Genomic DNA, 25,812 nt, shown 5'->3' with positions numbered 1-25,812 from the left:
TTACATGGCAATGATAGCCTGTAAGACGGTCAGAAACGATCGCCTGGGGTTACGTCATTACACAATTCTGAATCAAACTTACATGTCAGTCGAGCCGTAGCTGCGAGCGCGAGCGGATGTGTTTTGCCTTGCTCCAGGCAAGTTGCCGATTAGCAGGAACAAAAGATTGTCAAAGAAGAAATCATGGTGGAGCATCCAGTCGTTACCTAAGAACAGCTTCGCCATGAACCCAGCTTTTGACTTCGGCCACGAGTCCAGCTGTGATTCCTTTATTCCTGGGGAGCTGGATACAGTGCCGGCCTTGCCGAGGGAATCTGGGAACTCATTGCACATGCGCGCGGCTCTATTTGTGTGCAGCTAGATCCTGAGCCCGGCCTCCCCTAAGCGACCACACCTGCAGACAGGATCAGGGCCTCCACGACGCATGTTTGCGAGTTAGAGGAGAGCTTTGCGTGAGATGGATTTGAGGAGGCGAGGTGAAATGTCGTCGGGGCCTGGAGCGGTGTTGTTTCGCACACGGTCAATGTCCCTCCTCACCTGACTGGGCGTGGCCAGCTTGAGGGTGCCAGGTGTGGGAGGCAGAGAAGGTTGGTAGTGCGTGGGGAGCTTGGCTATGTGGGCTGGTACTGGCGCAGGGGTGAATGAATTCGCGAAGTGGTCAGCCAGCCACTCCGCCCTGTCAGTCGCAGACTCCACCATGCCGCCACCCACCTCCAGGGGAGGGACCACCAACCTGGTGAAGCGGAGACTGCGCGCAAAGTGCCACACCGAGCCATTCGCTAGCGACAGCGCTCGGAGCTTGCTGACCTCGTTCGGAGGCTGCGATGTGGGAGCACTATTGCAGCTCACACAATTGGGGGTGTCCTCCCGAGTCCTTGTGCTGGGTGGTCGCCCGGGCAACGCACGCATCTGGGTTGCATGTCGCAGTGGTACGACGAGTGCCCCCAGTGCTGCAGCTCCTGTTGGCCCTGGTAGGCATCATACTGCACACGCACGTGGTCCAAGAAGTGCACTCCTAGGATCGTAGACAGCTGTGTGGTGCCATGCAGTGACACCAGGAAGAGGGGGGACAGGTACTGCTTCTCCTCCGGGGGTCTTTCTGTCCATCCGCTTGATGCCAGCCACATTGAGGCCCGTTGCCTTCAGTTGATCGTTCAGTTCTCCGGTGTCGATGCTGAGGCCACGGACGATGAAGCGACTGTTTCTTTGGTCGGGCCTAGGGTGGGTAAAACACTCAAACTTCCTCTCCTCGACGAACGTGAGGTTCTCGTGGTCCTGGATGGTAGCCGTGCGGATTTTCACATTGAATCTGGTAGCAGTGATGGTGTAGTTATTTTTCAGGAGTGCATTGAGGGTCGGCTTTACTTGTAAAAATGCCTTGTCCAGGCCTGTTTTGACAGTCACCAGGGGCATTGGGTATTTTGTAACTGTAAATGTGGTGTTCGTCTGGGTCTGCGGCATGTTTGGCAGGTTGGGAGCACTGCGCTGTCTTGTCTGGTGACGCTGAGACGGCGGAGGAACGGCAGCGGCCGCCACGCTGGAAGATGTGCTGGGCAGGGCTGGTGGTGACGTCCTCTCGGAGCGTGGCATTCCGGTTCGTTTTTGTGAATGGCGATGAGGTGGGGCTGGTCTCCAGATGTGAGGAATTTCTCTTTGGGTGGCCAATACTGGGCACAGTTTGCCACCTGCTGCCCATATCCATAGGCGGCAGCATGATGGGGGTAGGAAGTACATTATCACTGCAGGAGGCAGCATCTTCCTGAGGCTGGTAGGACCGCAGCGATGTATTGTAATCTCTCAGGTAAATGAGAAATTCTGATTCACAGATGATAGTTGGTAATACAAAGGTAGCCGGTTGGAAGTCCTGCATGTCACGTGATGAAGGGGTGATCCGGTGCAGGCTCAGCCTAAATTCGCTGAACATGCACTCGCAGCATTATATTATTGCCATTGTCTGCCCCAACGTAATGTATTTTCATCAGCTGTATACGATTCAACTGGTTGAATATCTTGTGTGAATTTGGATCATGGTACGGTAAACTAAGTTGGTGCTCCCTATACAAAATGTCCAAGTTTGTTTTGTAAATCTGGACTCCCATGCACTCCAGCTGCAGCTTCCTCTTTGCTCTTAAAAATACATCTTCCTCTGTGCTGTTTACAGATGAACGTTTCCTTTTGGAGCCTGAAACATTAATAAATTTGAGTAATTATTGCAAAAAACAAGCAGTTCCAAAAATTTTTTCAGAGGTATTGAACACTTAAAATTTGCTACTTTATCAAAAGAGCACACAAGTTACTTATTTGTCCCAATGGCCACAGTTATTGGCGGCATTCTGGATGAATTGTTGGTTGAGGTGGCCGTGCGTAGATGTTGGGCTGTTGACTTGGGTGCCGCCGGGACGCCTGGGGCTCTTGGAGTAGGTGTTGCCCCCAAGTGCTGGCGCGGCGGTCTCTGGTTCCAGGTCCCGTGGTGGCCCATTGTCGCCCCGACACCTGTTCTCAGCTCCAGATTTTACTGGCGAACAACTCTTTCGCTTTGATGCATTCTGCCATTCTTCCTGCTCCATGGGTAGTTGGGGTGGTGGGGGGGTTGTCGAGCGGAGTGAATTCCCAGTCGATTTGATTGTCCTGGTATTCCAATAGCTACTCATTCTCATACTTAATTTCCGGGATATTGTCATCCCTTGTGAAATATTTTGGTGTGAAGGCTTCTGTGTCTCTGATGGCATTGAGGTGCATTGCATTTTATTGCATTTGCATTGCACTCGCATTCGCGCAAATGCACATGCAACATGTAAACAGTTTCCTGGTCATCATCTTCCAGGTAATATATATTGTTCATGTGGTTGTACACCCATGCAGGGTCAACTCGCTCCTTTTTCACTGGGCTGTACAGTTCATAGTGCATTTTGGATGTGGGTACGGATGAATAAATTTTTTTCCGAATTATTGTCACTAATTTCTTTGTAGGTAATGTTTTCAGGTGCTGAGGTTCCAGGCAGGGATAAAACAATGCCGTTATTGTCTTGCAATGCTCGTGTGAGATTATTTCCACTCTTAATATTTACAAAGTTATGACTGAATGCTTGCAAGCAATTATCTCTGTTCAATTTATGGATGCAAAAGTAAACATTCAAATCACTTTTGAATTGACGATACTCAAACCAGGCTGATTAAATTTACAACCTCATATTAAACATGTCAACTACTTATGCAAGATCTTTAAGGCTTTCTTGTTTTTTCTTCTCTTTTGCAAAGCTTGTGAGAGTATATCTTTGTTCATATGCTTTAGAGAATGGTATACCATCATTCTCAAGAATAATTTCATAGCAAATAATTTTGGAAACTGGGGACATGGATGTATGAAATAATCATTCATGAACTTTGTGAGGATTAGTTGCCCAACACCTTCACAAACTCTGGACTTCATAAACTCCTCTTCAAAATGGTTGTCTAGTTTGGAAAGAAAGCTGACAATCTTCATTTGGCATTGCGAAACCTTCAAAGTCGCTCCGCTTTGAAGTGACAAAATGTTTGTGAAGTGTCTACCAACATGTGATTTGATTTTGCATAATCTTTGCACACATCACAAGAATGCTGGCGAAGTGTTTTAGTTATTACATATCCTGATATATATAGTATGCCATTCTGCTCTGGTAGGTACACTTAGATGTCTGTAGTCTTGGCTGTGCACCTGGAAACCTTCTACAGGATCACTTTGGCTAGGTAAATATTCCACCACTTTATTTGCAAGATCTTCAGCACAGCATAAAAACATCTTCATCCCACATGCAACTGCTTGCAGATGACTCTACCTGGTGGAGCATCATTGAAATGAGTTTAATGTTTTGTTGGTTTATGTTTAAGTTTATTCCAACTGCTTCTAAATTTTGAAAATTGGTAGTTGGCATGCAGTGTGATTAATGCTGCGGTGAACTACCAGAGCTGCTTCTCTGCCTCTATTTTGTTCTCTATCATGCCTATAAACTAGTCAGTCGGTCGGCCGCAAGTGCTTCCTGAAGATGCTAGAAAATACAGAAGGCCAAAACATGTACTGTGCGAAAAACCCCTGTAAGAACATGAAAATAACACAGTCAATATCAGCAGAGTTTTTCGTTCCCTCGCCAAAGTCCGGAACGGCGCTGATTGGCTAGTGCGCGCTAGTGGGCGGGGCCTGTAGAATAGCCACAAGTGGTTACGGACTGTCGAGAGAACTTTTAGACAAAAAACTCGAGTACACCTTATCAATTTCAATCCGACATAACGTTTTACCTACGAACTTCACCGTCATGTATGAACCATCAAAACATCACTAAAATACTCACCATCAAGAAACTGTATCCAGTCACATCAAAAATCAACGCACTTTATTAAGAAACCAACAAGAATTGCAGCTTACCCTTCTACAGTGCAACATCTCCCACATTCATTTTTATTTTTTGTTCCTAAATTATTGATACTTTGCAACGTAAATTTTCCCCCACTTACCCCGTCATCTACTCTTCAGCAGCAGTGCTCCACATTCCCCGCCCCTCCCCTGGGGCCGCCACAGAGACGCCGACCACAGTGCCTGTCGGCGCGGGAGATGGTGATACTGCTATGCCCACCCAAATTGTTTCACATCATAATTTTCTGCTCCCAGTGCTTTAAAACCACGCTAGTAGTGTCAAATATATGTGTATATATGTATATATATTAAAAAAAAATTTCGCAATGTAAATTCAATTCCACTTATTCTATGTCTCAGAGACGCCGGCCACAGTGCCTGAGTGCATGGGCCCCAGCATTAGCTCACCCGGGCTAATGGGCACTAAATTTAGTCATAGATCTGTGTAAATATGTGTCTTATTTTTAGTTTTAGGTCGCGCCAGGAGCTCCTGCCGCCCTCGGTACAACCGAGGCCTACAGTCGCCATTATCGCTCATGCCTGCCGAGCTCGTGCGTCGCATTGCGTGCACAACCTAGCTCTTCCAGAAGTCCCAACTGGAACAGCTACATTAGAATTTCCGCCCCCAGTTTTGAACTACCGCGACGTGCTACGGATAGGAATAAAAACTAGTGTGTGACACCCAGAGGCGCAGCATCTCGCTGCCCGAGGCCCTGGCTAACTCAGTCGCAGGGCTTAGGTCAGTGGGTGCTCCACTCCCTTCTTTTTTTGTTAGGTGTTTGCTTAGTTGTCCTGTGGTTGAATTACATTCCAAAATGGCGTCAGCAACAGATGTCGAGTTTATGGACGCTTGCACCTGCACTAGGAAGTGTGGTAGTGACGGCGATGACGACCGTGTGACCAAAATCCAAGGTCTAGGTCGACACGCACACCTGAAAATCAACCACCAATTAGTTGTGTCAATACACCACAGGTGTCCCAAGCCCGCAACTTGTCACAAACACAAACAAGGGTGGACTCAGAGCCCCCTGTGTACAGATCAGCACCGATCACGGTGCGACATGATGTCACCACACCACATGAAAACATGTACGACCTCCTCACACAACTTGGTCTCAGCTTTGAGGCCAAAAACACACGGAGAGGTACCATGTACTATTTCAACTCTATATCGCAGTACCAGGTAGGCCTCAAGGCAATCACGGAGAGTGGAGTCAAACACTTAGTGACTCGCGCCACGGAGGATAAGCCCCTCAAATACGTGCTTAAGGACATTCCTGCAGGCACAAGCATTGTTCTCATCACGAGCGACCTGATGAACAAACACACACCTGTGCTGGTCGTGTATCATCTGTAACAGCAGGCGCCAGGCACTCAACATGTTTCAGCTCGATGTACCTCAGGGCTATGAGGTTAATACGCGCCATTACAGTGTGGTAACTGCTGCCAGTTCGGCCACATCACCAAACAATGCAGATTCAGGGTAGCCTGTCCACAGTGTGCAGGTACGCACTGGCATGTACAGGACTGCACGAACCCGCCACACTGTGCCAATTGTAAACAGGGACACAACGCAAAGTACCGTGGGTGCCCAGACTACCAAACAAACTTGAGCACAGGACCGCCCCCTGGTAAAGAGAGCAGGGAGGTACGCACTGCCTAGCGAAACATGACGTAGCGTTCACAAGGGGGCATAAACTACACCTGCGTGTACAGACAAGGTAAGATCACTAAATCAGCAGCGAGCTGCGAAAAACAGACATCCCCGTTGGTATGGCACCCGGCGGTGAGCGCAACAGTAGCAGCACCACCCCGGGTGCGCCTCAGAGAGGAAAACCCGGAGGTGGAAATACTAATAGCACCCAAGAACGCCGCGAGACACGCATAAAATGCACCCGCCTGCCCCTAGACTCCAGACTAAACTGGCGTACACATATAGGCAAGGTGGAGGGGTGCTGGCGGATGGTGGGAGAGCTGTACCCCCTCCTTAAGGGGAAGGTGCTTCCCAACCAGACGAAGGCCCGCATCTACCAAGCCATCATCCGACCAGCCGTGCTCTATGGCATTGAAACATGGGGCTATGCAGCCCCCAACATACTCAAGCCATTCCAAGTTGCACAAAACCGGGTCCTGCGACTCATTACGGGGCGCTACAAGTACTCGACGAACCACCACACTCGATGACATCACGCATAGCCAAACCATAGCACACACCATCATCACCCAAAACGCTCGCTTCTATAGAGACGCCGAGACGCACAGGAACGCCCTGGTGCGGGAACTTGTAGACTATGACCCGGACGAGGAAGTGACATATGGCAGACCGTGCCTACCGGCCCCAGACTAAGCAGAAACCAACAGGACGAACACCAAAGCGACTCGACACAAATTACTACACGAACCCACTGGGGTTCCCACACGCACAGCACGCACGAGCCCGGGAGGGCCGGCCGCAACCCCGCCACAGAGGCCCGTCGCATGGTGCGCCCAGGGGAGGACCCGAATGGTGGGACGTATCACGCGGGGTACCCGCGAGGTTGGTCGAGGCGTGCCTCCTACGGCACGCCAGGCAGCAGCTGCGAGGGCGAGGGCGGCTCGCTTTAAAACCGGGCCGGTCGAGCTGGTAGGAGCAAATGCACTGCTGTGGGGGGTTTCCCCTCCCCTTAAGGAACTAAAACTCCTTTGAGGGGGGGGTTTACCTCTCTCTCTGCGGAACCTGGAACCATAGCATCGCCATTACAGCGCACTAGAAAAGCCACAAGTCATTGCAACTAGAGCAGCAAAACACATACACACATACATACACAAAATACATAACAAGGCAACAAAGCCACATCCACTCGCAGAGATCAGCAACACTAACATGAAAACGCGGAGCCACCAAACACAAACCAAGAGGTAAGGGGCGGCAACATGCGGCCTGGGACTCATAGCGAGCCCTTGGTTCGAGGCCAAAGACAGGCACCCGGGCCGGTGGCTCGCCACGGGCAATGATGACAGTAATCAGTTCCACGACGCACATGTCGCTGACTGTGCTGTCAGCATTAGCAACTGATCTGAGCCCTTAACTTCCCGTCTCACTCGTCTAGCGACAGTGGCACAGCTAAGGCCATGAGCATCATGAACAGTTTCGGGAACAGCCGCCTCGCCCTCTACAACAAGCGCTCCACCATCACCGGCCGCGAGACTGCTGCTGCCCGGGGAGCTGGCCAGGCATGCTGTCAGAGAGTGTGTGCACCTGCTTACGTAAACGGTCCTTTTCAGGACCAAGAACACGATCATGAAAGGAAATGCTTCTGCTGCTGTTCTACAATTCCCTCAATCACTATGTTACTAAGCCATATCAAGGCAAAACTATTTAGACTGAAATATTTGTCTTTAAGAAGCATAGACTGGCTGAGAATTTTTTTTTTGCTTACTTCTGCAGTCATTAGTACATTGCTACGTATATATATATTTTTTTTAAATCCAAAAAAAATCCTTTCTATTTAATTTAATTAGTTCATATTTCAATATTAATGGCAAGGACCATTTGCATTGAATCACTTTGACAATATTTTCATTTGTGCTAAAACTGTACACAGTAAAAAAGATATAATGAAAAAAGTATATATATACACACACACACCAATCAAAATTAGTAATCATATTTTTCTTAACTGCGTTTGAATTTACAATTAAGCACAAGTGTTTTGTACTTCAAAGTAAAAACAACATAATGTACTATTTAGGAGATTATTTATTTGTTTGTAATTATTAGCAGTCAATTAAACTGTGCAATAAAATATTTAATTGGGCTATCCATTTAGGAACCCAGTTTTTTTTTCCCGCGGTGATTATTATTTTTAATAATCGTAACAATTCCCCTGGGCCCTTATTGTCTTAACAACAATGTACAACTCTGTGTCATTGTTTAAAAAGATATTCAAATTGTAATACTGTATTCCATAATGAAGTTTCCATGTCATTGAAGAAAGAAATAATTATTTTGTGTCAGTAAAAATCTTTCCAAATTGATTGCATTAAGATATATTTATAATTTGTTCGAATAGATGTATAAGGTTTAGAATTTACAGAGTACGTAGCCCCAGATTTTTCCTCGATGACACTTGGGTGTGTTGCGTAACAGTTGTGAGTATCTCGGCATGATAAATGTACTGGTAATATTTGTGTTTTGCATGTATTCTGCAGCAGGTAATGTGTTGGCACGGTCCATTAGACACATAATGCCAACATGACGCCATTCCACTGCCTGCTCACCCTTGGGACAGCCAGGTAGGTTCTCGTGTCGCTACGCCAGTTCTCTAGGAAACTGTAAATATACATATACAATAGCCACCAGAAAGAGAGAGGTTTGTAGATGATGCAAATATGTGAAGTTATGTTAAATATTTCTGAACCACTTGGCTTATTTAAATTAATTTTAACTATGTGTCATCTCCTTGCAGTTAATTTTTAAGAAAATATTGATAGTTTACAACCGTACTTGAGCAGTGAAATTGTTTTCGCATGTTATTGGGCCCTTGTAATAGTCAAACAATCAGCATATTCACGGTAAGAACATCTGCTCCAAACCATTTCTCAAAAAATGTTTTTTTTTTCTTAATGACAAAATATGTCTGTAGTTATGAAGTACATAAGATCTCACTTGTTCAACCAGCGAAAAGTGGCCAAGCTAAATTTCTTTCTTTGTATACAGTATATTTTAACTCCATTTTAATGTAAATGTCTAGTGACTAAGAGGTTGAGTGGTCAGATCACTAAGGCCTAGCGGCAGTAGGAAACATGACGAACATCACAGTGAGCGACATGTCTTCTCAGGGCACTCCCATTTCTCCCACGCGTTCATTTCGTCAGTGCTGCATCAGCTTATCTTCTCTAACAACCCCGATGTCGACTGGACATCCAGCACTTTTCCCTGTCTACTTTTAGTTGTTGCTCCATGAATAATGTAATAAATAGTTAATGAATAAATAAATGACTGAGTTATCAGTTAATAGAGACAAAATAATTAAGAAAAATATTCAATTCCATTACTATTCAAAAATAAATAAAATATTTTTGAAGGAGGATGTTCAAATTAAAGCAGTACTAATGTAAGTACTTTTAATACCTGTGTTCAAAATTTTTTTAAATTACCCTTCCCAATTCGAAACAGTTCCTGTATTCATCACTGGTTTCAGAAACTGATTAACTATTTACCAATAATTTACTGAATTTGGTTGATACCGATTAAACCCCTGATTCAAATATTCTTGAGAATGGGTGAAGTGTTTCTTTGCACGCAGATGAAGCCACTGTGGTGGAGACTTCTAGTTCTTTGCATTGCAACTGAAGGTGGGTATGAGAATCATTTTTAAATGATAAAATAATATTTGTAAATGTTAAGTTACTGTTGGAATGGTTTTTCCGGTTTTACAATTTTTTTTTAATTTCCAGTTCAGATACTTTGTCAACACCATTTCGGATATGGACGGAAATGTAAGTGTCAAAATTTATATTCTCTTTGTTTCTCTCTGCTGGTTCTTCATGCTTGATTTTTTTTCCTTGCATATTATTTCCAAGCACCATTCACATTGTTTGTTTATCTGCATGAAATGGAGCCAGGCGGCACAGTGGTCAGCAGGATCCGGCTTCGAACCCTGTCCAGCCATCCTACTCTCACTTCTCTATGCTCCAGGCAAACCGAGTTAATGATTTCATTGAATAACATTAGTATTTGCAATTAGATGATTTAATAAGTACTTCTCTTCAATATCAAGACAGTTTACTACCATGATGTTTAATTACTACAACTGCTCTAAACATGATTTCATCGGTAACAAAAATCAAGTACTCAACTGGCAATATCTCTTAATAGAGTACTAACATTGTGTACACCCATGTTTTTCAATATACTATCATACACACATGCTGACCATTTGATATCTTTTAATGTTCAAATCATAAACGTTTATTCCGCACTTTCTCTTGTGAATATTGCCAAATATCAACTAAAAAACTACAATCATTTTAGTGATAAACCTAATTCGTGCACAAAATAGTTTTGTCTTTGTTAGAATGTCTGCAAGGTTATTATATGATTCAGTTAAGCTAAACTTCACATCGCCAAATGGTATCTAACATCTGTTTGTTTTGCCCCGAAGTTTAATTGTTTTGCGCTAGGCTTCACCCCTCTACAACATTCCTCCTTTCTCCGCACTTTTTCCCATCTATATCTTTTCCCTTTGTCAAGTCTCATAACTGTTTTTGAATTTCTTTTTTTTATTGAAGTTATACTTCTAATGCGACTTCCAACAAGGTTGCGTTAAACGTTTAACGCTCCTGGAATAGAAAGAGACTGAGCGGGAGTGAATGCTATTGTAAGGAACTAAGTAGAGAGTAAGAAAAAAAATAAAGATCCTGACCGTTTGTAGTGTTGCCATATTTGTTTCAATTTTCAATACCCTTTTTGTATATTACAATTTAAATTGCAGAAAAAAATCATGTTTCATAGACACATAAATAGTGAGTGTGTCATTTCTCTATGTCCACGAGGTCTCGCCGCGTAAATTTTCTCCTTGGGGCGAACCCATCCGCTTAGTTTAATAAACAGCTTTTATCGTTGAATGATTTCATGATTTATTTCATGAAAATCTGCTCTCATAAAAAAGTTAGTTTTATAGACATTCAATAGGTGTCTTTCTCTCACTCTCTCTCTCTCTGAAAATCAATCTATGAATCGTTACAAATTTATTTCCTTTATTTTTCTAGTTTGATTTGATACAATATGATTTCACTAAAAATTCAATTTCTACCCCTTTCTATTTTCATTTCCACATTACGAAGTTTCACTTCTTCCGTGCGGAGGGACTCCATGCACTATTTTGCATGCAATTAAAAACTATTTTTTAATGATGCCAAAGAAGTATAACTTCTCACGTGCGTACCTAAGTACACACACCCATTTTTTTGTAAGGTTTTCCTCCTTACTGTTTCATACACACTAACAAATTTTCAGCAAATTCTTTTTAATGCTATTGGGCTTTAGTGTTGCTATTAACATATAAAATTCCTAACTGGCATATTTGGTAAGCTTGTATACAGCTGTTAGTAGTGAAAGCAATGGGAAAGCAGCCGCAGAGTAGCAGACGCCTGAAGGCATGAACACGAGGAAGTAGAGAACATCAGGGACCCAGTCCCAGCAGGACAGATGGTCGACACCAGACGTGTGTTGCAGACCAGAGGCTGTGGTCCCGGGAGCACCCGGGGTGCGGGGGCCAACTGCAGTCGCCCATACACCTCGTGGGGCACAAGGCAGTGCCCCTTCCACTGCGGGCGCTCGAGACCGCCGGCTTCCACGACCCCCTGCCCCAGCCCAGGCTCGCCAACACCGGCCACTCGGGTAACTGCGACCACCTGCACCAGCCCAGAGTCGCCAACCACTGCCGCTCGAGATGGCAGACTTCCACGACCCTCAGTTCTAGCACTTGCTCGCCAACACTGGCCACTCTGGTAGCTAAGGTACCTTAGAAGGCGGGCTACCACAACCTTAAGCCCTAGCCCTGTCTTTCTTTTACCGGCCACTCTGGTAACTGAGGGATATCTAGAAGGTTACCACAACCCCAAGCCAAAGCTTAGGATCACTGGCTACTCTTGTAACTAAAGCCACTCTAGAAGGTGGGCTTTAACCAGGCTACTTTGGTAACTGCTGCCGTTTTCTCGCCAGTGGAACTGAATCAACCTGTTAGTTTGGACCCGAGGTGGCTCAGCATTGAAACAATTTTAAATTCTGGTATATATGGATTGGAATCGTCGGACAATCCTGATTCCCATGTATTATTTTGAAGACCAGTTATCTGAAACCTACTTGAATATAAATATATTGTGGCAAGTTTCACTTCTGGGAGAGGACTGGCATTGAGCAGGAAATGAGGGGTTGCTGCATGCGAGGTAATGCACTGGCCTGGTTTCTGGCGAAGTCCAGATCCAACCTGGACTCACGAAGGAAGGGCTTGTTGGCAGTGTCGCTGACGGTGGAGCGCTCGGCCGGTGTCGAGGTGCCGTGGGTGTTCGGGGCGGTGCTTGACGGCCGCTACGACATGGAGGGCTTGCACTTCCACTGGGGCAGCCGCAACAGCTGGGGCAGCGAGCACGTGCTGAACAGCATACGGTGAGTCGTCATGGAGTGCCTTACGACGCATCACGAAGGGTCAATCCAGGAACATTGTCGTTTGCAATCGAGGATACTGTATTGTGTCATGAGCGAGTGTTGAAATGTGATGATCTATGCACACTCTTCTGTTAACTTTTGAAAATACTGAAAAGCATTAAAATATAATTGACATTGTTTTAATTAAAACATTTATATATTATCCGAATAAGTACATGAAATGATGTCCTGCGGCAGGTGTAGAAGTGTGATGCCGGTGTCCGCCATCTTGGATTGAATTGAAGCCATTGTAGTCAGATGGAAACATATCCTATTTTATCGTGTAGAATGAAACATATCGTATATCCTTCCGATTGTATCCTACCGATAATAATCTATGGTTCGTTTCCTCTGGTTTCCTACCGAGTTGAATTTCCATTCCATGGGTGTCCTAGCTGAGGAATGAATGTCCTTTTTATTGAATACATGTTCATGTATGTGTTTCTTTAATGTGTTTTTTGAAAACATAATGGTTGAATCCAAGGTGGCAGGAAGTTCTAGAATTTAGGATGGTGTACATGTTGTCATACTCCAAAATTGGGGGAGGTTCTAGAATTTAAGAAGGTAGACGTAACAGCATACTTCAAGAAGAAAGAAATTATTGAAAAAAGGGTGGTGGAGGTCAAGGCCAATATGAAAATTATGGCTTCGGAGGTTAGAATTTAAATTAAGGTAACTGAAGACTCTTTAAGGTTATTTTGTTATTTTAATGGCAAAATACTTCGAGGTATTTAATTTTTTATTTCAAATTTTTCCTTCATAATGTAAATATTTGAAATTTCCCATGAAAATTATTTTACTAAAAACCATACATGTTTGTTATTTTTGGGGAACTTTGGGTCTATTTTGGCAAATTTTGAGTTAATTTAGGTGAATTTTAGAAAAATTTAGAGTCCAAGGACTTTCTTTTATGTACTACTATCCAAAAGGTATTTATTATAATTTTTTCTTATTTGAGTGGAAAATTGGGGATGATTCACACTTGTGAATCTGCACAAGATTATCCATATTATTGAGAAATAATATCTGAATGGGTCTCTTCAACACTTTGTGTTAACACACACACACATATATATGTTTTACATATCTATAGATAATGAAAATACATAATTAAATTTATGGTTATTTATGTTAAATGCAAAATTATTATACACCAAAATAATTGATGCAATGGATAATTAACATAATTTTATACTGATGGGCAAAGCGATTCTCCAATCAAACTTTTAATAAAGTTCTGGCTGATTCTCTTCATGGGTGTTGCTGGTTCCATTACTATATTCAAGAACTGGAAAAACCGAAGAACCAAGAATTAAATGTACCAGTTTTTAATATTTATTTCTTTTATTTGTGCATTTATTCCTTAATACAATTTAACAATGGTTTCAGGCTATTCATCACACACACACATGTTTTTTCTAAACTCTATTGAGAGTACTACAGGGTTTGTCCGGAAAGTAATAGGACTGATTTTCTTCCGCCGCGACTGTACTTCGGAGCGTGCGCGCACCGACTGGATTCGGTAGAGAGGGTTCCTAGCTAACGAACGAGCGGCTGGTCAGTTGTCTCCGAGCAGCTGGAGAGTCAGGACAGGCTTTTTCGCGCGATGTGTTTCTGTGAAAATGCAGCGTTCGTTAGAGCAGAGGTACGCGATTAAATTCTGTGTGGAACTCGGTAAATCTGCGACAGACACATTTGATATGATCAAGCAGGCTTACCCAGATGATGCTTTAGCAAGAAGTGGTGTGTTTCGGTGGCACAAGGCCTTTTCGGAGGGCCGGGAAGAGGTCGCCGATGAAGACCGTGCTGGAAGACCTTCGACTTCGACAAACCCCGACAATGTGACTCGTGTGCGCAAAGTTTTGAACCCAGACCGTCGACTGAGTATTCGTTTAATTGCTCAGATGTTAAATTTACCAAAATCTGTGGTTCATGACATTGTGACGGAGCATTTGAACATGCGCAAGGTGTGCTCACTGACGACCAGAAATTGCGGCGAGTGGAAGTGTGCCAAGAAAATTTGAACATGTGTGAAAATGACCCCCAATTTTTGAATAACGTAATCACAGGTGACGAGTCATGGATCTTTGAGTATGATCCCGAGACAGAGGCAATCTTCCGAGTGGCACACGCCGGCATCTCCTTGCCCAAAAAAGGAAAGAATGAGCAAATTCAAAGTGAAAACGATTCTCATTGTCTTTTTTGACATCAAAGGCATCGTCCACCATGAATTTGTTCCTCCTGGACTAACCGTCAACGCCAAGTTTTACGTGGAAGTGCTCAAGAGACTCAAACGAAGGGTCAATTGGGTCCGACAAGACATCGCAGCTGACTGGAAGTTGCACCACGACAACGCCCCAGCTCACACCACCTTTCTTGTGAACAGCTACCTGACCAAGGCCGGCATCCCAACGCTTCCGCACGCCTTCAATGCTTGGAAATCGCGGTGGCAGCGCTGCATCGACGCAGAATGAGCCTACTTTGAACGTTTTTAAAGAATTGTAACAATTAGCTCAATAAATTTTTTTAAATCGACTCAGTCCTATTACTTTCCGAACAAACCCTGTATGTACGTAGTTATAAAAAATATCACTAATAAAATACACTCTGAAAGCACAGCATTCCAGAATTTTCAATGTTGAATTGTTAACATCAGGTATCCTGCAGAGATGCATGTCATCTTCAGAAGCAACAAGTACAGCTCTGTTCAAGAGGCTCAGCAGCACTCGGATGGGCTTGCAGTTTTGGCTTTCTTTGTACAGGTACTGATGCTTATATAAACACCATCTCATTGACTTTGTGTGGCTATCTAAGCTTTAAATAAATAGTTCACAGAGGACAGTGAAAGGTCTTTAACCGACATACTGTGCGGCACATCATATAATCCAGCGCAACGCTCGCGTCCCAAACTCTTTGTGGGTTGATTCTGACCATTGCACATGACCACCAGGTAGCATTACAGTGCTGCCTGCATTTTTAGTTCACTAAGAGTTTATGTCGTTTTTAAATATTAGTATATAAAATGACATCCAGAAAGTGGGTTTTGGGTATGGAGCCAGAGCCAATGTCTGCCATCTTGGATTGTGAAGTCATGGTGGCCATCTTGGATAACCTTGTCCCAGGCCAGTATATTAGAAACCCCATCTTGGATTCCGCCATTTTGGATTCCGCTATCTTGGATTCTAGAACTTTCCGCCATTTTGAATTACATATGTTATTGTTGCAATTTTCATTATGGCCACATAAATCCGCTATGATCATCAGAAAAATTGAAATAAAATAGAAACAATTAAAAAAAGTATTATTTACAGTTTTGATAAGATTTTAGTAAAAAAGCATTGTCATGGAGCTCAGAGTCTTTAGTTCAAACCTGGCGAGGGCCATAAAAAGATGTATCCTTCCTCCACAGAAGCCACAGGCAGACTGACCCAACACCAATAACAAGGAGTATATTATGGCAGCTAGTATGACATCAAGACAATCATGTTTTCGTCCTCAGTATGCCGCCATCTTGGATTATAAAATCATAGTTGCCATCTTGTTTTCGTCTGCTGGAGGTAGCCATATTTATTTTCAGAACTTGCTACTTAGAGCGTATCACGTAGTGCGCACGTCATCTGTTAGAACGTGCTGCTGCCAATTTATTTTCAGTACTCGATACCAGGAGTGCTAGTGTCACATAGTACACACGTAGTCTGCTAGAGGGCACTGCCGCCATATTAGTTTAATTTTTACCTGCTATATTGCAGTATTAGTTATTATCTTTTCAGTCGTCTGGACCGTCATATTGAAAATTCATAATTATTTAGTTAGAAATTCGGTAAAAATTACAGAAATCAATCATCAAAACAATTACTCAGTAAATTAATGGTGGACTCGATCGGTTCGTGTTCTTTGGTTTGATCCTTGCTTGATCCAAAAATGTTCATTATAGGTTAAAAATATATATTTATTAAAACATGGTCAAAATCTCTATGTGGCTTAAATTCCGCATCTGCCATCCTCCAGTTAGCCGATAATGAAATATTGACCACCATCTTGGACATTCGTAATAATTAACCTAAAAATTGGGAACAATTTCTAAAAATCATACAAAAAATTACCTATTAATTTAATAATTGATTCGATTCATTTCACTACTTGGTTTGATCCTTGTTTTATAGAAAAATCAATTTAGGCTCTTTAATATTAATTTCATTAATCATACTCACTGCAAATGAGGACTCCTACTAGAGCTAAGTGAATACATTAATATGTATATCCTTGCATATTTAGTATAGCAATATGCCTGTCTAAATTTACACGGTAGGTTAAGTCTAAGGATTCTTCGTCGAAAATCAAGTGAGCAGGGAAATGGTCCGATGACATGTCGTGTACAACCTCGAGTTCGAATCCCATGTTGACATACTTTTTAATAGTGATATATAGAATATGGGCAAGTTATTGAGCCTACCTGAATCATGTGTAGGCTCAGAGGGATCATGCACATGGTTATTTTTGTTTAGTTGGTGGTTATACAGTAAACTACCATTTGATGTGGTTTGCATCATCTGCAGTTCCACTGTGTGTGTTTCACATGTATGTCGCCTACAGCTAGGAAGCTCAGGGCTGCCCCATACAAAGCATCCAGGTCCGCCACACTAAGAGACCTGCCTGGGATCGCATACATTGAGATGAGTTTAATTTGTTGGCAGTTTACATTGATTTACTGCTTCTATGTTTGAAAAATCGGGAAGATGGCAAGCAGTGTGCTTAGGCACTTAGCCGCCTCTGTTGTCTAAATTGCATAGTTTAGTTTAGATATCCATCCATACCTGTCGGTAGCAAGTGCATTTCGCTTATCTCAGCTATATTTTAAATTTCCAGTTGTTGAATAAATTCTGTCAGTTTATTTTTAATACCACGTGCATTCCAGAATAAGAGGGAGTGTATCTTAATCCTAGTGGGAGGGGATTTTGTGCAGATTGGGGCCTGATTATTCGCTGCCATCATGCTGGTCAGCAAGCAGCGTACTGAAGTCCATGGTCGCTGTGATTTTGTCAGCAATGTTTTTAGTCGAGTCCAACCAGATTTCCATTAGCTGGCACACTGGGTCCAGGGCTGTTTGATTGGAGGATTTTCTGCTCATCCCTCAGCTGTTGGGTCTGGTCGCTGCTGGTAGGCATGGGTGGTGCTGGGGAGTCTTCTGAGACCACATGTGGCCGGGGCAGACGGGCAGGCGGGGTTTTCCCTGGCTATTCTTGTGCCCTATCCTCCACTGAAAGGTGGAGCCAGGGTAAGCGACCAACACCGAGCATGAGAAGTTTGAAAACTTGCACATAAACCCTGTACCTGAATTGACTAAGGTAAACTACTCACAATAAACGACTTACTTACTAAGTAACATGATTATCAATTCTTTACAATCAAGCTTTAGAACTAACATCATAACCTAAAACATTTTTAGTTTAAAATATTTGTATTGCTAGCACTCTTACAAACTAGTACCATGGATTTTTATTTCTTATAACTAGGACCTATGGTTTTTTGTGTGTTGTCAACACTGAGTGTTGCGGGTGGCATGCTAAAGTTTTGTATGAAACTCCTCGAATAGGAGGAAATTAAAACACCTAATTTATGTTAGGATGCACTTTATTTTGGTGCAAAATGTGTGCACACGTAATATATGGACCAGAACTTGGGTCGGCTAAAGCGACTGTTACTGGTGTTAGAAATCATTGGATTTGCCACGGGCCACTCCAACAATAAGCAAGTTTGGCTGATCGCTTATCGATCGCCTTGCTTTGAGTGTGTGCCTTGCACAACACCATATCACCTACCCTGTATGGATTAGGTAACTGTCTCTTATATTTTTGCCTGCCTGCCACATGGGCTAAGTTGAGGTTGTGTTGAGCTCTTCTCCAGACCTCTTCTATGTTGCGATGGTTATTGGGTAGAAGCTCATGTAGTGACCAGAGATTAGATAGTGGATTGTTTGGTTTATATTTGAACAGGAGTTCAAATGGTAGCGTGCTGGGCCCATAACCCAGAGGTCCGTGGATCGTAACCACGCTCTGCTACCACTTGATACACACTGCTTTCTTCACTGGTGTAATATAAATGTCTCCTTGGAAAAACTTTGGGAGACTGTACTAGTGTTCCTTGCTTGAGAAGTAACTGAGGATGCAGGTGTTGGGTGTGTGCAGCTGAGGCAGCACGGCAACGAGGCGTTGTCGCCGCTGCTGGCCGGCCTGCAGGCAGTGCGGGCGGAGGGCCAGAGTGCCCCGGTCAGCCCCGGGCTGACGCTGGCGTCCCTGCTGCCCCGGGACACGGAGGTGTACTACACGTACCGCGGCTCGCTCACCACGCCCCCCTGCTCCCAGGCCGTCGTCTGGATCGTGTTCCCCGAGTGCGTCCCCGCCTCGTTCCGGCAGGTCCGTGCGCTCTCTCTCTCTCATCGCATCACGATCTTACACTTACTACACGCCCAAGCCAACTGTGGTCCCGGGAAAAATGTGAACTACCCAAGGTCAGACAGACTCCTCCCTCCGCCGTCATCCCTTCCGCCACTCTGTCCCCTCCCTTTCCCTAGTCCGCCTCAAGGGTCGAAGCGCGTCATGTCGCGGGTGGGACGGCAATTAGAGTTGTTACCATAAGTCATGACACAGTGCGCGGATACGTATCGCTGTTCAAGTATTTCACGGATCTTTTGAAAGCGGAGCAAGGTTTCGAAGCGTGCGTGACTGTAATATAACGTGTTATTTTTGAAAGATTTGTGCAATGGGAGTACTTGACTTGATGTAAGCTTTTGGACATACGCCATTGCTTAGCACATGTATGTCTGTAGAAGAACACTACAAAAAAAACACAAATGACAAAAAAACACATTAAGCAAAAAATTGTTGTTGTCATATCGCAACCAATAAGTTAGCCAAGAAATTAAGAAATTCTATTTAACTTGATTATGCATAATTTGTAAATATATATGTATTTCAAATGCGTTACTTCACTCTAAGAAACAAGTATTACCATAATTCGTGGTCTGGAGTGAGTAAAACCACTGCGATGAGAGCTGGCATCTCAAGGACCCGTTGCGCGGGTGATCACTTGGCTGAGCAAGATGTAGCCCTTTCTCTGATAGATACTCTCATTTTTCCAGCCCCTACTCAGTCGCACCTGTGTTTTCGTACCATGTGCGTCTCTGCCTGAGGACGGGAGCAGATAGCAGTTCCCGAAACGTCGCTTGTTTCTGTTTTGGTAAAACTATTGTGTTTGTTTCGTCTTTTCGTTTGGTCGTGTTTTTGTCTCATTTTGACTGTTGTGCTGAATTTTTTTGGGTTCAATATTTTGTGCTGTCATTATTTGTGGGGGTTTTTTCGTTTTGCTGTGTTTGTCTCGTTTCAACTGTTGTGCTGAATTTTTTGGGTTCAGTATTTTTTTGCTGTCATAATTTGTGTGTTTTTTTTTCGTTCTGTTAGTCCATTTTTCTTTGTTTTTCTTTGTTTGTTGACCATATTCCTGTTGAGTATTGTGTGGCGTTAAATCCTGACAACAGCAATTTTTTGCTTAATTTGTGTTTTTTGTCATTTGTGTTTTTTTGTAGTTTTCTTCTACATACATACATGTGCTAAGCAATGGCATATGTCCAAAAGCTTACATCAAGTCAATATAACGTGTATTGACAAATGGCATTGGGCAGTACAACAAAACAAAAAACTATACATAGCCAGTTACATAGCTGGTTACTTTTCCAGATGGGTGCAAGACAAGCTTATTCCAAATCTGCCTGCTAATTCGTTGGTTGTAATGGATAATGTCCTTTATCATTCCGTTCAGTTAAATAAGCCACCAACAGCCGGTACAAGAAAACAAGATATCATCCAATGGTTACAGAACAACAACATTCCGCATGACAATGATATGACAAAATGTGAACTCCTCCAGCTCGTTCGTGGTCGACGTCCACCTCCCAGGTTTCGCATAGATGAGATGTTAGAAGAACATGGGCATGAAGTAATAAGATTACCACCATACCACTGTGAGCTTAATGCTATTATGTATGGAACATTGTGAAATCACATGTTGCTGAAAAAAATGTCGCTCAATCATCACGTATCATTGAAAACATCACAACAGAAGCAATCAATAGCGTCACCAAAGAAGAATGGCAAAATGCTATTTTACATGTAAAACATACAAAAGAAGAGTACTGGACAGGTGACTGTCTAATGGAGCACGAAATTGAGAAAGTTGTTGTTAACTTTGGCGAGTCCAGCTCAGACAGTGAATGGGGCTTTTCGGACAACAGCAGCACATATTCCAATGGTAACATATCAGGAATTGAAGAACTAAATGGCTGAGTGGGCTTTTGTTACATGCACTATGCACGAAACTGTGTTGAAATGTTTCTTGCATTTTTTTTATTAATTAATCACACAAACAATATTTTCTTTGATTATAGGCAAATGTATACCGACATGTATGTTAAATATGGTGCTGAGTGAAATAATTATTATAACACAAACGGTACGATGTGATGCTGTGACACTGACATCTTCGTAGACACTGTGTTTCGCTGTTTCATACGACTGTACCTTCAGCTTATCACAACATTTCTTACTGCACGACTGCGCTTCATGGCCATTGTTTCATCCAGGTAATCATGCTTACATGTTGCGTATACTTATGAAAGCATGTGTATACTCCTTGCTTCCACAGCTAACGGTATTCCCCTACTGCCAACCCCTCTTCATTCCCCACCCCTCTCTCACTGCGACACTAGCGCTCCCGTCACTCCCCTCCTCGGGACCACAGTTGGCTTGGGTGTGTAGTACTTCCTGTGATCTGGTGCCACTCGCGTTCCCGCTGTTAGTTGTCATTACTTTCGGTTTACATTTCAGTACAGTTTTTCCTCTTATAACTCAGTAAACTCGCTAATCTGGCATGGCCGTTTCACTGTAATATGTTATTGTGTGAGCTGTTGTTAATAGTTTCAACAAATGTTTTCCTATGTTAAAAGTTATTCTCAGTGTTATCAATTTCTAATTTGTGACTAACTGAACTTTGAAAGCTCTGCTTACTTGTTTCATTTTGTCTGTTGTTTCTTTTTTGTACTCACCAAAACTAACAATAACAGTAGCTTTTATCATAGTTTGCCCAATCAAACATACCTTTTTAATAGAAATTTTTATTTGAAACCTTATTTACTTATTTAAAACCAAATTTCTATTATGCCTGGCAGGCAGTGTAGTTTTTAATTATACAAACAGTGGAATCTCGCCGATACGATAACAAGCTGTTTTAAAGAGGTGTGAAGTAACTAAGGTTTTAAATGCACCATCAGTTTGTCTGTAGAAACCAAATATATATTTTTTATGTTATTTATTTAAGGTTTTCTTGAGCCACTTTCGTAAAGTCAAGTGATTTACATGGTCTCTTTTGAAACAGCAAGCAGCAGTAAGAAATTTGCAACTGTAGTACAGAATCAGTCTTCCAACAAGTAAAGAATGCAGCGATAGACGGTGGTTGCCTATGCTAGCAGCGACAATGAAAAGGAGAAGAAGGAATTTGGGGTGGGTAGGAACCTGCAAAGAATTCACTGGTGCTCTCTCCCCCTCCCCTCTATAAAGTTTGGGAGATGTAGAGGAAAAACATCTCAACGGAATCATGGCTGGTGCTGTGGAGATTTGCCACCAACATTAAACTGTCTTTTAATACGAAAATTAAATGAGGTCTTTTCATGTTCATAAATAAAGGTATTATATGTTAAATTAACACTTTTCAGAAAGGTGTGTGGATCTAACATATTGGGCTGTTGTTTAGGCCACTGTCAGTGCTAATAGTTGCGAGGTTCCACCGTACGTAGCTGTGGGCAGATGTGATCCTGAATGGTTCAGCTAGGTGTTGTATACAGTAGCCGTGTGTGAGTGCTGATGGGGGTGACTCCAGCTGAAGCAGTTCCGCCGCCTGACGGCGGGCAGCAGGCCACTGGTGGACAACTACCGCCGGGTGCAGCCGCTGGGGCCACGGAGGGTGTTGGTGCGACGCCTGCCCGGGCCCGGCCCGGGGAACCACTCCCGGGGTCTCGGCTGGCTGGTGGAGCCCCCCGGCTCGCCGTAGCCTCCGGTCTCTCCCGTGGTGGACTCTGTGTAATATTTAACTGTCATTAGGAATTTCCTTAGTCAACTACTGTATTTCTCAAAAATTTTAATCAGATTTTCCTTTTTATTAATAAGGGTTAAAAAAAAATGTATTAATAAAAAAAGCAAGGAATCTTTTCAGTGGATCGGAATACTATTCAATTAATTATTGAGCCATAGGTGCACTGGCAAAAATTATTTTAATCAATGCAAACTGTCCTATATTTACCATTTTTTTAAAAATAAGTTTGAGTAAAAGCTCAAATTCAAAAATTATTATACGTACATATACTTGTTTGAATTTTTTTTACTTTCAAAAGTTTATCCAAATACAGTAGAGCCTCATTTTTACATATTTCAAGGGACCAGGAAAAAAAATATGTAAAAACCGGGAAAACGCTAAATGAGAGAAATGTTCAAATTTTTTTTATCATCTCACTATATGGGAAACAATAAGAAAATATATACCACACTAAATAATATGTCAGATACCGTTACGTTTTTATATATTAACTAGAACTTCACTATCTCACATAATTAAAATTATAAATATATCCAATATCTCCGTTCTTCATTATTGCCAAAAGTTAAACATAAATTTGCTGTTCTTGTGTAAGAGATGAGAATGTTGAAGCATCTTGATATAGCCACTTGGTGCTGAAATTTTGTAACACAATTGATTTTTGAACTTTGTATTTAATTAAGTGTTAAAGTTTTATTAATTTCAGATTTTTTGAGAAATAATACTATAACACGATAGCTACCACCATCAATATAATTGTTTACGTTGAGGAATAGAAGTTAAATTGCCACTGCATTGTTTGGATATTCATTGCAGCCATTTGACTTTTCAGGATGTTTCTAAAGTGTTAAAATGAACATCGCCGAATATGCACGAAGACGCCGTATTTATAGGAAACTCGTACGTTGCTTAAAACGTATTTTAATAATGGAACAGTAATCCGCTCTTTTGTGTATTTAAAATGAGAGTTTTCACCTTTATTTTCATGCATAATACATTTAAGATTAAATGTTTATGTCATCATACGTTTGGTTCATGGCCGTATGGTGTACAATAGCACGTGGCACAAAAAAAAAAGTAAGTTGTTTACAATGGCGAACGAAGCTGTGGTGACCATACACTCATGCAGTAACGCTTTATAATTAAACTTCACGCTATTCATTTTGAGAATTTATTGTTTTCTCTAAAGTTTCCGATGGTTTGCCACGAAATACAGCACTAATTCTACGTAAACAGTGGGAAATGCTTTTGCACAATGCGGGAAAATAATGCATTATTAGTATAGGGAAATTGACAGTGAATGTAAAAAAAATACGTTAATCGCGGGAATTCGTATATCGCGGGTACGTAAAAATGAGGTTCTACTGTAGTTTGGGCTGATATTGGCACAAATACCTTTCTGTACTGTTCAGAAAAAACATGAGTATCATTAAACAACATTCCGTAGTTATCTAGGAAAGAGTGAATCTGGAGAAAAAAAAAATCTACTCCGGAAATGCATTTTTAACTTACTGACATTTTTTTCTAATTATTCTGCAAAATGGCATTTCCCTATTTCAAGTAGTTAATGGTTGTTTAGATTAGCTACAGTAAACACCATTTTTAGTTTGTATGTGCATAATGACATGAGTATACGTCGCAACTGTTTTGTATTAGCAAGTACACTCTGTACGTCTGTGCTGTTGTCATTGCGACGTCCAGAATACCTGCCATCACTGGGTTCGCCTGTGCATCACTGTGTTTGTGAAATTTTGATCATCGGGGTAATTTAGACCACTATCGATCTCTGAAATCTCGATTCTGTCACCTGTAAGATGCTAATCTCAAACGGAGCATAAATGAAGCACGTTCAGAAACTTAACACCATTCTGGCTGCGTATAGATTGCAGCTATAATGTTTTGTTTATTTTGTCGATATTAATTCTAAGAATTCTGGATCATATTGTGTAAGGTAGATAATATAGTATATATAAGTGATGTATACAATTATTTGTACACAAGTAAATATGATTAAAGGTGTATGAAAAAGAGCATTTAAAAATTTAATTTATAGCATCTATTATGTGATTTTTAGCATTTTATAGCATTTTTCATTTTGTGATTTTTAGCACTTTGTAGCATTTAAAAAAATTGTTTACTCACATTTATTTTTGTTGATTTTGTTGTTGTAAATAATTAAAGAATATGTACAACGCACATAGGTATTAAGTAATGACAGAGTGAATTTTAAAATGGAGTTCGCGGTTTTTTGGGATTTCAGTTGCATGTTTTGAAATTTATTTGCACTTTTCATGGGGACAAAGTAAAAAAGTGTAAAATGCGGGAAAGTTTAAATAAAGGGAAAAGTAAGAAATACATTAAAGTTAATTAAAATAGTCACATCCTGCAGCGTTCATAACAAATACGGGCTACAATACACATACGCATTGCACCACAGTAAAAAAATTTAAAATAATGGCAGCAAATTGGAAATTTACTGCCAATAGCGCGTCGTGCGCGGAAGGTCATTGTACTCAATCAGCTGTTATGGCACGGCGTAGCCGTAGCCGCCGGCTGACTCTCTCTGTTCTCTGAGCTGCGCATGCGCAGTATAACTCACTCAACGCTCTGCCCAGACTCGTGACCTTCCATCAGCAGCCAGCCAATAGAAGCGAGCTTAGCGGAAAAAAATATAAGCTCCACCTCCCGTGTACCAGTTTTGTCCAGTTCTAATACCAGTTTATTGGTATACGCACCAGTTTTCTCGCTGCCGTGACATGTTCAAGTTTACGTTCATCTTGATACCAATAATTAATTACAGTAGAACCCGTTTATAGTGAACCCGCCTATAATGAATTCCCGTTTATTGTGAATTTCCGTCTCAGTCCCGGCAAAATGATTTGAGGTTATGTATTAATTTATTGGATATAGCGCACAACTTTTGTCAATGTTGATACGTTTTCCAGTGTACCACAAACAAATTTTGCCGACATTAGCACATTTATCTCAAATATTTTCATATAATTAAAAGTTTTTTCACAAAACGTCTATTCTGGATCACATTTAAGTTTTTCTCCGCAATACGCTACTCGATTATCCACTGTTCATATTACAA

The 25,812-nt window shown here is 42.2% G+C and overlaps 1 protein-coding gene across 1 annotated transcript in view; it reads left to right on the top strand.

Annotated features, from left to right (window-relative positions):
- Nucleotides 1–24,728, top strand: part of LOC134535248 (carbonic anhydrase 6-like) — a 35,470-nt gene extending 10,742 nt beyond the window's left edge. Inside the window, exons 3-7 of the mRNA XM_063374319.1 lie at nucleotides 11,607–11,771; nucleotides 12,392–12,539; nucleotides 15,235–15,340; nucleotides 18,764–18,991; nucleotides 22,506–24,728. Of these exons, the coding sequence (XP_063230389.1) occupies nucleotides 11,607–11,771; nucleotides 12,392–12,539; nucleotides 15,235–15,340; nucleotides 18,764–18,991; nucleotides 22,506–22,676 (818 nt within the window). The 3' untranslated portion in view covers nucleotides 22,677–24,728. The remainder of the gene's footprint in view (nucleotides 1–11,606; nucleotides 11,772–12,391; nucleotides 12,540–15,234; nucleotides 15,341–18,763; nucleotides 18,992–22,505) is intronic.
- Nucleotides 24,729–25,812: the final 1,084 nt, after the last annotated feature.

This window comes from Bacillus rossius, chromosome 8 (genome assembly GCF_032445375.1).
Source record: "Bacillus rossius redtenbacheri isolate Brsri chromosome 8, Brsri_v3, whole genome shotgun sequence".
In the NCBI taxonomy this organism is placed as follows: Eukaryota; Metazoa; Arthropoda; class Insecta; order Phasmatodea; family Bacillidae; genus Bacillus; species Bacillus rossius.
The sequence above is the reverse complement of the archived record's forward strand: the minus strand, read 5'-3'. Positions and strand labels throughout refer to the sequence as shown.